At 37.6% G+C, this 12500-nt stretch overlaps 1 protein-coding gene across 7 annotated transcripts in view; it reads right to left on the reverse strand.

Annotated features, from left to right (window-relative positions):
- The window catches only part of Arms (Ankyrin repeat-rich membrane spanning), a 482767-nt gene that overhangs the window by 187996 nt on the left and 282271 nt on the right, over nucleotides 1-12500 (reverse strand). The window contains exon 1 of one of the 7 annotated variants that reach the window (XM_070133189.1): nucleotides 11956-12500. This exon is cut by the window's right edge and continues 308 nt beyond it. The exons of the other annotated variants lie outside the window; for them this stretch is intronic. Coding sequence (XP_069989290.1) covers nucleotides 11956-12384 — 429 coding nt within the window. The 5' untranslated portion in view covers nucleotides 12385-12500. The remainder of the gene's footprint in view (nucleotides 1-11955) is intronic. 7 annotated transcript variants of the gene reach the window in all.

Below are 12500 nucleotides of genomic sequence, written 5' to 3' on the forward strand. Positions count from 1 at the left end.
AGTAATAATACAAAAACACGGAGAGAAATCAATATTAAACACAAAACAAATAACAATTCCACAGCAAAGAACCTAATTACACAAAGGAAAAGGAAAAAAACAAATAACAATAATCAACAAACATAAAAACGAACACGGAGAAAAATAATAAATAACAAATAATCGCGAAAACAAACAATTCCACAACAAAGACAGAATAACTAAGAAAAAATAAGAAGGAAATTAACAGTAATCATAAAAATACAGAGAAATTTCACCAAAAACAAACACAAAACAGATGACAATTCCACAACAAACAACACAAAGAAAAAAAACGAAAATTAACAATAAAAAAGTAATTAACAGTAATCTAAAAACTCCCTACAAATGTCACCAAAAACAGATACAAAACAGACAGCAAACACACAACAACAAAAAAAACTGAATCCCCCTTAACGAGAACTCCAGTGATGTCTCAAACTCCTTAACTTAAATCTACACATGTTCCAACGTGACGTAACGCATCAGCTGATAAGACAGTGCACAAAGGACGAAGAAATCCATAAGATGACGTGACGAGATAAGCACAGATGATAAGAGACAAAAACACACAAAAAGTACATTTGCGAAGAAAAATTAACGAAGATTAAGACATACGAGAGAGTGTGACATGTATTCAACGTTATGAAGATATGGATACAGATATTACTTACAGTAATTCAATGTGATGATTATTACTATTATGACTTCTGAGTTATCATTACAATCATTATAATTGCAATGATAATAATAATCATTATAATCGCAATGATAATAATAATCATTATAATTGCAATGATAATTATAAAAATTATAATTCAATGATAATAATAATAATTATAATTGCAATGATAATAATAATCATTATCATTACCATTTTATTATCATTACTACAATTATTATTACTATCACTACTATAATTATAATTCTCACCATTACTATTATTACTATCATTATAATCATCAGTACTATTATCATTAACATCTTTATTGTTATCATAAAATTATCATTATCATTATCATTATAAGCATAATAATAGTGGTGGAAGTAGTAGTAGGAGTAGTAGTATCAATAGTAATAATAGTAGTAGCAGCAGCAGCAGCAACAGCAGTAGAAGCAGTAGTAGTATAAATGATGATGATGATAATAATGTTTCAGTATCATGATTGATATCAATATTGTCATTGATGCTATTATCATTATGACTATTATTGTTCTTATCTTTATCATCATCATCGTTATTTTTATGATCATCATTATCATTAGTAACATTACCATTACTACTATCATTATTATTATCACTATAATTATGATTATTATAATCATCATTATTATAACCATTATCGTTAACAGCAGTATATTATCATTATCATTAATGTCATTATTGTTATCATTTTTGTTATCATTATCATTACTATTATTATCTTATTATTATCATCATCATTATTATCATTATCGCCATTATCATTAATCATTATAATTATTATCATCATCATCCACAATATTATCTTTATCATTATTATCATTAAGATTTTTTGTTTTATCATTATCCATATTAATATCGTTGTTGAAGTAGTAATCGTAGTAGGAGCAGTAACAGAAGTAGTAGCAGCAGTAGTAGGAGTAATAATAGCAGTAAAGGAGGAATTATATAATTTTCTCGTTTTCTTTTTAAAAACAACTGAAATCATCATTGCAATTTGGTGCTTTTATCATCAACATTTACTCAGAAACAACAATAGCAACAAAATACATCACGCTACATCAATAAATCATTCTAAAGTATATTCTGTAGCCGCAAGAAACATCGACGTCGTGGAGATTTACATATAAATTAACCACGAGTCTTATTGGCTTCTGGCAATCACGGAAAAGAAAGCGAGTGTGAAAAAACAAACATAAAAACAGAGGTTTATATGCGCATATGAATAGACGTCGTATGATAATTTTATAATAACATACAGGCGCACATGCACACACACAATGAAATAGAATAAAATGAAAATAATAATTCAAAAATGCACGCACGCAAGCACACCCACACACACACACACACACACACACACACACACACACACACACACACACACACACACACACACACACACACAGAGAGAGAGAGAGAGAGAGAGAGAGAGAGAGAGAGAGAGAGAGAGAGAGAGAGAGAGAGAGAGAGAGAGAGAGAGAGAGAGAGAGAGAGAGAGAACAAAAAAAGGGAATCAACAAAGAAAGAAGAAAAGGAACGCGATTAAAGAAGAGAATAAAACCTAACTACATTGGATCGTGGTCACGGTGTTTCCCGCAATCAATCATAATAACAAGAGGTTATGCAATTCAACTTTCCCTTGCACCTCAACACTCTATCCTGAAGGCTACGCTGCTGCGACCTGCCCCACGCTAAAGAACCGTTTATGATTCGTGTGGTTAATCCATTACATATTTTGGGTCTGCGTCTAATGTTATCATGGGGATGGGGATTCAGTGTTGAATGGTGTGCTGGAAAAATGTGTTGCTGAGACAGGAAAACGAAAGATAGACAGAAGGAAAGGGAGAGAAAGACAGTGGGGATGGGAAGACGAGAGAAAGAGAGAGAGCGAGAGAGAGAGAGAGAGAGAGAGAGAGAGAGAGAGAGAGAGAGAGAGAGAGAGAGAGAGAGAGAGAGAGAGAGAGAGAGAGAGAGAGAGAGAGAGAGAGGAGAGAGGAGAGAGAGAGAGAGAAAGAAAGACAGAGAGGAAAAAATAAAGAGACGAGACAGAACAAAAAACACCCACAATGCAACCAAGTACTGACCACAACAAAGATGATTCAGCAACACGGAAACAATACAGCAATTACATCCAATCCCAATCCGAGCCTTACCAATCACGATACGACCCGGAAGGATAAATATATTGTCTCAGGGGCGTGGTAGTTGACAGCTCCAATCCCGGTCAGTTATTTTAAGACGAATAAAACTAATAAAACGTAATTCCTTCACCTCTGCCCTCTGGTGAACCCAAAATTTCTGATGTGTTCCCGGTGAAGCTTTTCAATCCTCGACGTTTTTTTTTATTATCATTTTATTATCATTTATTATAACAATTGGTGGATATTGATAGGATTAAGTCCATCTACCATCATTGCTGTCATTACTAGTAGAAGTAGTAGCAGAAGCAACAGTAGCAGTAGTAATAACAGTAGTAGCAGTACTAGTAGAAATAGTAGCAGTAGCAGCGGTAGTAAAAGTATTATCATCAATAACATTATTATCATCATTAGTAGTAGTAATTGTTGTCGTAGTAGTAGTAGTAATAGTAATAGTAAGATTAATAGTGATGATGGTGGCGGTGATGATTATAATTACCATACTTGATATACGACTTATAAATTGATATAAACCAAGAATTCAAAATCTCAATTTTCTCTTTATGCAATCATACCATCTACCGAATAAATCCCCTGCACCCCTTCAAAAAAAAAAAAAGAAAAAAAATCCACCACACAAACGAACGCACCTAGCACTCAGGACCCAGGCAGCGTCCGATCCCAAGGCTGACGACGAAAAACCGCGAGTTCGTGACGGAGAAAACGGGACGGGGCGCACTGCAGGGGATACTGCTTCAAATTACACAAGACCTGCTGCAGTCCGGGAATTTCTCTTCGTCTCAACCTTGGGCAGCAAAGACGCCAAGCAGATAACAGACGAGTCGCAACTGTGCGTCATGATTTCTCCGTCATGCAGTTGGTCGATTCAAGCCAGGTAAAATTAGAGACTAAAGCAGTACGGAAACCATACTACCTGCATGACACACACATACACACAGAAATATATATACACACATATATACATACAAATATTTTTTTCAAAACAATATGTCCATAAAAGTCAACCGCATCACAAAATATTGCAAATGAAAACCATCCGGCGAACTAAAGAGCTGTACCTCAGTGAGGTTTCCTTAGGTCATCCCACACGCAACCAAGGTCACGAAAATCATCAGCCAAGTAGGTATCTGTGACGTGTAATGACAATAGAATACCATTGAGTGAGCAGGTGGGCGTGTTCCGACCCTCAAAGACCAAAGGGGGTCGTGTACTGCAACGAGAGGCGGGGGGAGGGGGGAGGTAGGGGAGGGAAGGGGAGAGTGATAACGAAATAGGTATAAGCATGAAGCAACTGCGACGCGGATGAGTTTCAGCACACGACCATCCATGCCACGTGACGATGGCGATGTACCCTATCTACTTACGATGCTAACAATACCTTCCATAAAAAGGACACGGGGAGAGAGGAATGTCCCCGTGAATTTCGGATCTTATGAAAGGTGCCTCGTTTTGGATAGGTTTACGACGTCGCATTGAAATCTCCGCTGTCAGAATTCCATACTGGCTACGGGCCATTCAGGTACCCGAACCCTTTCTACAGGGATCATAAAAGAGCCGAAGTATTATTTTCCAGGGACTATCTGCGGATCTGCTGCACGTATTGCAAGTTTATATGCATTCGCGGAGGGTCCCAATGCGATAACATTGTGTTTATTCTTCTAGATGCTGAAGATGTTATCACTAATTAGTATTTCGAGCTCATGCTAATCTCCTCCCATGCCCTTTTCCGTGGATTACTATAATTAAGCGTAAGGGCGTGTGGACGCACGCGTGCAGGAGCAAGCGACAGGTTGAATAAATGAAATACTGAACAAGGTATGGAGTGTGGTAATCAGCGAAGATTCTTTTTTCTCTCAAAATAGAAATCTTCCCGTTTTAACTACAGGACCTACGAGCATAATTATATGAATGTTTTTACACGGTGCAATAAATAAATAAACAAAAACAATGCAACATTTCGCAACATAAAGCGAGACCTTCTTGGTAGAATTGTTCTATGTCTGGTTTCAGTCGTAATGACATTTCAGGAAAGATTTTTGTCGTATAGTGAGAAAAAAAATGAGCTTTCATTTAGCCTTTTACAAACTGTTTATGAGGCATGTCGAGCACGGAAGGTATAATCATGGAGTGGTTAATGCGAAGTCGAACAATGGGTTAGGAGGTCGTTAGCGCCTTTATGATACTAAAGGGTTTACTATATGATCTGTGTCCAAGAATGGTTTGAGTGGAACATACGCCCACAGGCTACAGAAGTTAGGAATCTTACCATCGCTGTTCCTGAGAAAACAGACGGAGGGTCTCGATATGTAAATAGCTTTTATAATCATAACAACCTGGTAAGGATAATGAAGACAAGGGAGCGAAAGCCAGGTACTACGCCCAGGTGGATGCAGTTTCACTCTCGCCCGTAAAGGTTTCGCTTCACTTCATCTACAAACCTTTCAGCGTCGCTTTTTTCTTTTCTTCTTTTATGAGCCACGCCTCGCTCCGCAGCCGAAAGGTTAGATGCGATACAGGGAAAGTTAGATATGGCGTGTCCACTACGTTACTTGGTTATTGGCGAGTTTTCCTTGTAAAAGAAGAGCACGTGGCAAGGATTTTTTTTCTTTCTTTCTTTTTGTGATTTTATTTTTAGGGAAGTTCGTGGTTCATAATTGATCAATGTATCTGGGTTTCGATTTTTCATTATATATCTTTCTGTTTGAAATTACTATTTAAAGTCCTCTTTATCTAAAAATCACCCTAAATTGTGTTTTTTTTTCTCGAAATCCACGCAATTGTAAAGTGTTCTATGAATCCCCGCCGCCTTCCTGGAATTCAAGATGTCGCAATCTTGTTTTTCTTCTCCATCATTCAAGACCTTAAATTCTTACTACCTTAGTCATCATTCTGCATCTATTCACCCTCTCTCTCGTTCCCGTTTCTTCATGTACCCCAACATTCACGCCGTCCAACACGGAAATGCACATGTCCAACAACATAAGAGAATAACCAAGAAGTGAGAATGTAGCGACGCAGACTGTCACAACTGCTAAAATCGGAGTGCGACCCCTGACCTCTGGCTGTCCAACTCGCGGTCACTGTGAGTGTTACACGCCGCTGAGTGAAATGTCAGCATCCAAGGACAGGCGATGAAGGTTTCAGCAGCAGTGCTCCGAGGAATTTGTGTACCAGAGTATGAATTTGTATATGTCTATGTTTATATATATATATATATATATATATATATATATGTGCACATATACATACATACATACATATATATATATATATATATATATATATATATATACATACATATTCAATATATCATATATAAAATATATATATATATATATATATATATATATATATGTATATATGTATGTATACGCATATATATATATGTGTGTGTGTGTGTGTATGTGTGTGTGTGTGTGTGTGTGTGTGTGTGTGTGTGTGTGTGTGTGTGTGTGTGTGTGTGTGTGTGTGTGTGTGTGTGTGTGTGTACATACATCTATACATAAATATATTTATATGTATTCATATATATATGTATATATATACATACATACATATATATATATATATATATATATATATATATATATATGTATGTATATGTGTGTGTGTGTGTACGTGTTTATCATATATTTATTAATTTGTGAGTCTGTGTGTATGTATATTTGTATGTGTATATTTATATATATACATACATACATATATACATATATACATATATATACATATACATATATATGTATATACATATATATACATATAAATACATACATATACACATGCATATACATATTCATATATATACATATATATACACATGTATATACATATTCATATATATACATATATACTCACACAAACAATCACACACACACACACACACACACACACACACACACACACACACACACACACACACACACACACACACACAGATATATATACATATTTATACATATATATACATATATACATTATATATGGGTATATTACTACTTTTGTTAACAATGCAAAACGAAATGATATAGCATATATATATGTATATCTGATATATATATACACACTAACACACTAACACACACACACATACACACACACACTAATGTATCGCTGCAATCTTAAGCAATTATCCGAATATATATTACAGAAGCGTCAAGAATCTGAGCAATAAGGAGTCCCACAAATGACTTTGTAATTGTTTAATAGTCTCAACAGCTCTGAATTTTCGCCAAAGCATTCTATTAACATTATCATTACAGGAGTTATGATATCCTCGCTTATCAAGATTATGAATGAAAGCGGATTTAAGGGAGGAAGAGTAATAGTAGATAACGGTGCTGAATGCGAATAAATGCCACATTTTCAGTAATTTGTAATGTCATTAATAAGTCGGTGTAACTCTTGTGATAGTAATGACGCCGCAGAAATTAAATTTTGTTTGTCTATTTTTTTGTTTTGTGACTGATTTCAACGGCGACATCATAGTCTTTTCGCGTCTGTGGAGGCACAAAAAATATCAAAAGTTCATTATCTATCTACTATAAACTTGTTCGTCACCCTGAAATGAAGTACAAACCACTAGACATTTCAAACTCAACAGCCTTAAATGAAAACAAAAACAAATTAAAAAAAGAACATTCAAGAAAGAAACAAATAAAAAAGAGAAAAAAATATATAAAAAACATTCAAGAAAGACAAATTTAATACAAAAAAACATGCTCCAGGGCCGGATTATACAAGAACGCGACCAACCTTGGAAATTCAGCTGAACTCCTTGAACACTTGCACTGTCACTGAACGCCTCGTGTCAGCCTATTGCAGCCTTTGCCACACTATCAACCGATTCTTAATTAATACCCTCGCCACTGCCCTTATTATCGAGACTATTATCATCCACGAGTTTTCCCTTTTGCTTTTATCTGTGTTGACCTGTTACGAAATGTGCATCATTGTCTTTTTATGAATAATGCATCACTTTTTTTTCTTCAAGAATATCAAGTCATTATATGTAACTCAATCTCCTACTTGTTCAACCCATTATTATCAATCTATCTGTCTATTCCTTCTTGGGGTGTATAAGCTTCCAAAACAGCCTAACACTCAATCTAACAGACAAACCAACAAACAAATGCAATTCGCGCCTATTGCACCCACAATCGGAAGTGTTTGCAACAAGCAGTCGAAAGTTGCCCTCGCTAAACAAGTCTCGCGTTAATCGACCACTTAAAAACGAGTCATTACACGGTGCCTCTTTTTTAGGTGTCTGTGTATGTGTCCGTATGTGTCGGTATGCACGTGGGTGTGCGTGGATGTGTGTGTGTGTGTGTGTGTGTGTGTGTGTGTGTGTGTGTGTGTGTGTGTGTGTGTGTGTGTGTGTGTGTGTGTGTGTGTGTGTGTGTGTGTGTGCGCGCGCGTCTGTGCGTAAGCGTGCATGTACGTATCCGTGTGTATATATGAACGTGCGTGCGGGTGAGTGTGAATAATAAAATCAGTGTCTCCACGACGCGTTGTTTGAGCAGAAAGACCAGTTTCAAAATCGGTCTCGAAGAACGCGCGCGCAATCTAGGTTTCTATGCCTCGGTCTTTGAGCAATAAGAGACGATGTTCTGGTTTCCATCTGCAGTCAACACTTTCTTCTCGAGCAACCAAGTTCTCATTTTCCTCGAGGTGGTCAGGGAGCAACCAAGTTCTCATTTTCCTCTGTACGCCTATTTTGTATCTTTTTTCACTGCCACCCCTTTTATTAAGATAATCATGGTTATTAAGAATGCTATTGTTAATATGAGCAAGTGTCAATACTTCGTATATGGTAATCGGAGTAGCAACAACAGAAGTAGTAATAAGTGTATTTGTAAAAGCAGAAATGGTTGTAGTAGTAGAAGTAGTGGCATCAGTAGCAGTAGTAGTAATAGTAGTAGCATCAGCATCAACAGCAGTAGTAGGAATAATAATGTACTTGTGGTAAAAGTAGTAGCAGCACCAGCAGCAGTAGTAGTAATAGCAACAAGAGCAGCACTAGCAGCAGTAGTAATAGATTAATGTGTAACGCGAGCAACAGTAGTAGTAATAGTAGTAGTAGAAATAATAGTAGTAATAATAGTAGCAGTAATTGTAGTGATCGTAGTAATAGTAGTAGTAGTAACAACAGCAACATTAATAGTATCAGTAGTAGATGTATCTGTGATAGTAGTAGTAGTAGTTGTAGTGTAGTAGTAGTAGTCTAAGCAGTAATAGCAGTAGAAAGAGAAAGAGGAGTGTAGTAACAGTAATATCAATAATGGTGGTGGTGGTAGTACTAGTAATAGTCGCCATCATCACCACTATGAGCATCATCATCATTATCATAAAAATTATTTTCATCATCGTTATCGGTATCATTATTTTTTATCAGCATTATTACCATGAAGTCATCATCATTATCATTACTATTATCATTACTAGTACTACTACTGATTTTGATGATGATGATTATTATTATCATCATAATCATCATCATCATCATTATCATGATCATGATCATCATTATCATCGTCATCATTACTTTTATCATCATTATCAGTATCAGTATTATTATTAATAATATCATTATCATCATTATAATTCTCAATATCATTATTACTATTACTATCATTATCAATATCATCATTATCAGTGTTATTGCAGTTAATATTATTACCATTATAATTATCAGTATTATCATCATCATTATTACTATCACCTTTTATCATTATCATTATTACTATGATAATTTATCATTAACATCATTATTGATATCATTAACATTATCATTATCAGTATCTAAAAAATATCAATAGAAACTGTCATAAAACTAGCAATAACAATGATAATAATGGTGATAATAGCAAGAAATGGTAGAAGTAGTAATAGTAGTAGAAGTTTTAATAGTAAAAATAATGGTAATAGTAGGTGGTAATAATGATAACGGTAACAAGAATAACCATAATACAGTGAAAGCAATAAAGCAATAACCATAATGTTGTTGTTGTTGTTGTTGTTGTTGTTGTTGTTGTTGTTGTTGTTGTTGTTGTTGTTGTTGTTGTTGTTGTTGCTGCTGCTGTTGTTGTTGTTGTTGTTGTTGTTGTGTTGTTGTTGTTGTTGTTGTTGTTGTTGTTGTTGTTGTTGTTGTTGCTGCTGATGATGATGATGATGATGATGATGATGATAATGAGGAGGAGGAGGAGGAGACGGAGGAGGAAGATGAGGATGATGATGCTAAGGATAACAAGAACAGTCAGTAGTTGCGATACAAATAACATCAATAATGAGGAATACATAGAATAAAAGGATGTAGAGGAAAATGCAGAGGAAGAACCAGAAGAGCAAGAATACGAACAAGAAGTTAAAAAAATGAATAGATAATAAGAAAACGAACAGTAAAAAACAGCAACAACAAGGTTATCAATAACAAAAACAATAAATCAGAGGACAAAAACAATAGAAGTAGACGGATACAACATCCATAGCAGCAGAAACACAGCCATGAAAAACGGGAAGTTGGTATAGATAAAGGGGTCACTATAGTATTTATATTCGCCAATAATTTGCAAGTTAGTTTCAATGTCCAAGAATTTTGGCTATAAAGTGTTTTCATTTTTTTCTGCTCTAAATGTTCTCTTTATATTTTCCTTTTTTTTTAATAGCACAGTCTTCCTAATGAAAGTACAAATTAGGAAGGAAAAAGACTGGTGCATCTCGCGTCAACTATTTCCCTCTTCCTATTATTATTCTCTGTTTTGTACGCTTTCCCCATTTCCAGCTTTCTTTTACTATTTACCTCCAGCTTTTCCCTCTCCTTCCCACCCCCTCTCTGCTCCCTCCTTCCCCCTCCTACCCCTCTCCACCCCCCTTCCCCCGCCCCGAAGATGCCACGTCCAAGGAAATGAAAGAAAAACGTTTTACGACAGGCAATTAGCGCGTCGCCGATCACGACCCTCCCTCTACATCGGGCCTTCCAAGGTTGAGAGTAAAGACATCTTGTGACGACGATTTTATGGCTTTTAAAGGTTGGGATTTCTATTAAAAATGTGGAATGAGATCTGCGTGGACGTCGCCCCTTCGTTTGTCATCGTCACGATCAAAAGTTTTCCTCCGAAAATGCCCTCTGTGGGTACGGGTCCAGATTGAACACTGATGCCAAAGAAGTAGTTTGACTAGGGTGCGTTTTTTCCCCCTCACCCCCAACTAGAGCGCAGGGGTTGCCACACCGTCGCCCCTCGCGCATTTTACTCGCTCACCCACACTAGCTACCACCTCTCACATGTTACACTTTTACCTTCTCTATGAATTAAACAACGCTGTTCCATTTAACGCCATTTTGTAACATTTTTTGGTTCCTATTTGCTATTTTAAGTCGTACTTATTATCTGGTCTCTCTCTTGCTTCCCATTCGCACAGCTGATTTGCATACCAACGGATTGACGTGTTCTTAAGATTAACTTCTTTCTTGGACTTGCTGTCAACAAGTCAGCAACAACAGCTTATAAAACATTTTGGATGGAGTAAATTACCGATGTTTGCCCTTTCGTTCCCGTTCTTAACAAAATAATATACCATTTCTTTTGGTTCAGGTAAATCCCCATCGCCAACGTCATCTGTACTCACTTCCTTGATAGATAGAACAATTATTTCGCAATACCGTCAGAAGAGGATGAAAAGAAAACTGCTGAAAGTAATCTAAAAGGAGGAATAAGGATAAACAGTCAAGAGAAGTGGTCCCGCGAAAAGCCTTAAAGTGGCTCTAGAACAGGAACAATAAGGGATGGTCGCACGAGGACAGTGTGGAGGCAGGAAGGCTAAAGATGAGAGCGCGAAAGGGTCACAGATGCAGCTGAAGGGGAGACCCTCGGTAGCTTTGCGATATGAAGACAAATGGGAATAGAGATTTATCTAGCGACTGCACACGCCTAGCAGCTTGGTCATACGAGGTCAACTGAGGATAACAATGCGCGGAAGAGACTCTTGGAAGCTCTGCGAAATTAGGACAAATGAGGACAACGATACACCTGGACAGGAGCACCTTGGGTTGGAACCTCTTGTAGGAGGGACACTTACCATATACGTTAAATCATGGGGCCTCAGGAGAATGGCCTCCGAAAACTTCCTCTTCATGTTGTTGACAGTGTTGGCTGCGATGACCCTGGGGCTGGGGCGGGGGCTGGGGTGAGGGCTGGGGTGGGGACTGTTGCGCGGACTGGGACGCGGGCTGAGGCGAGGGCTGAGGCGAGGGCTGAGCCTAGGGCTAAGGCGAGGGCTGGGCTGAGGGCTTGGAGGAGCAAGCTCATGGTCATAATGTGGCTGAGTAATCTCCGGGGGCGGGGGGCTAAGAGTGGCGCCGGTCCTCCTTTGAGGACCACTTCGCGGCGTCCTGAGACCTCCAGGAGTTCCTCCAGTTCCAGGGGCTCCATCCGCTCCTGCCGCTCCATCCGTCCCTCCAGCATTTGCTTTCTGCTGGGCCGCCGCGAGGGCAGCTGCGCCCGTCATGGCTCGAGTATCCGGTGCAGCCTACGACACGTGTGTACACAGTGAGTAATCCAAGATCCCTTAGGCACTGATCGCGCACTCCGATGTCATTATCCAGACAGAATGCAGACACTATA

The sequence above is a fragment of the Penaeus vannamei genome, chromosome 18 (genome assembly GCF_042767895.1).
Source record: "Penaeus vannamei isolate JL-2024 chromosome 18, ASM4276789v1, whole genome shotgun sequence".
NCBI lineage: Eukaryota > Metazoa > Arthropoda > Malacostraca > Decapoda > Penaeidae > Penaeus > Penaeus vannamei.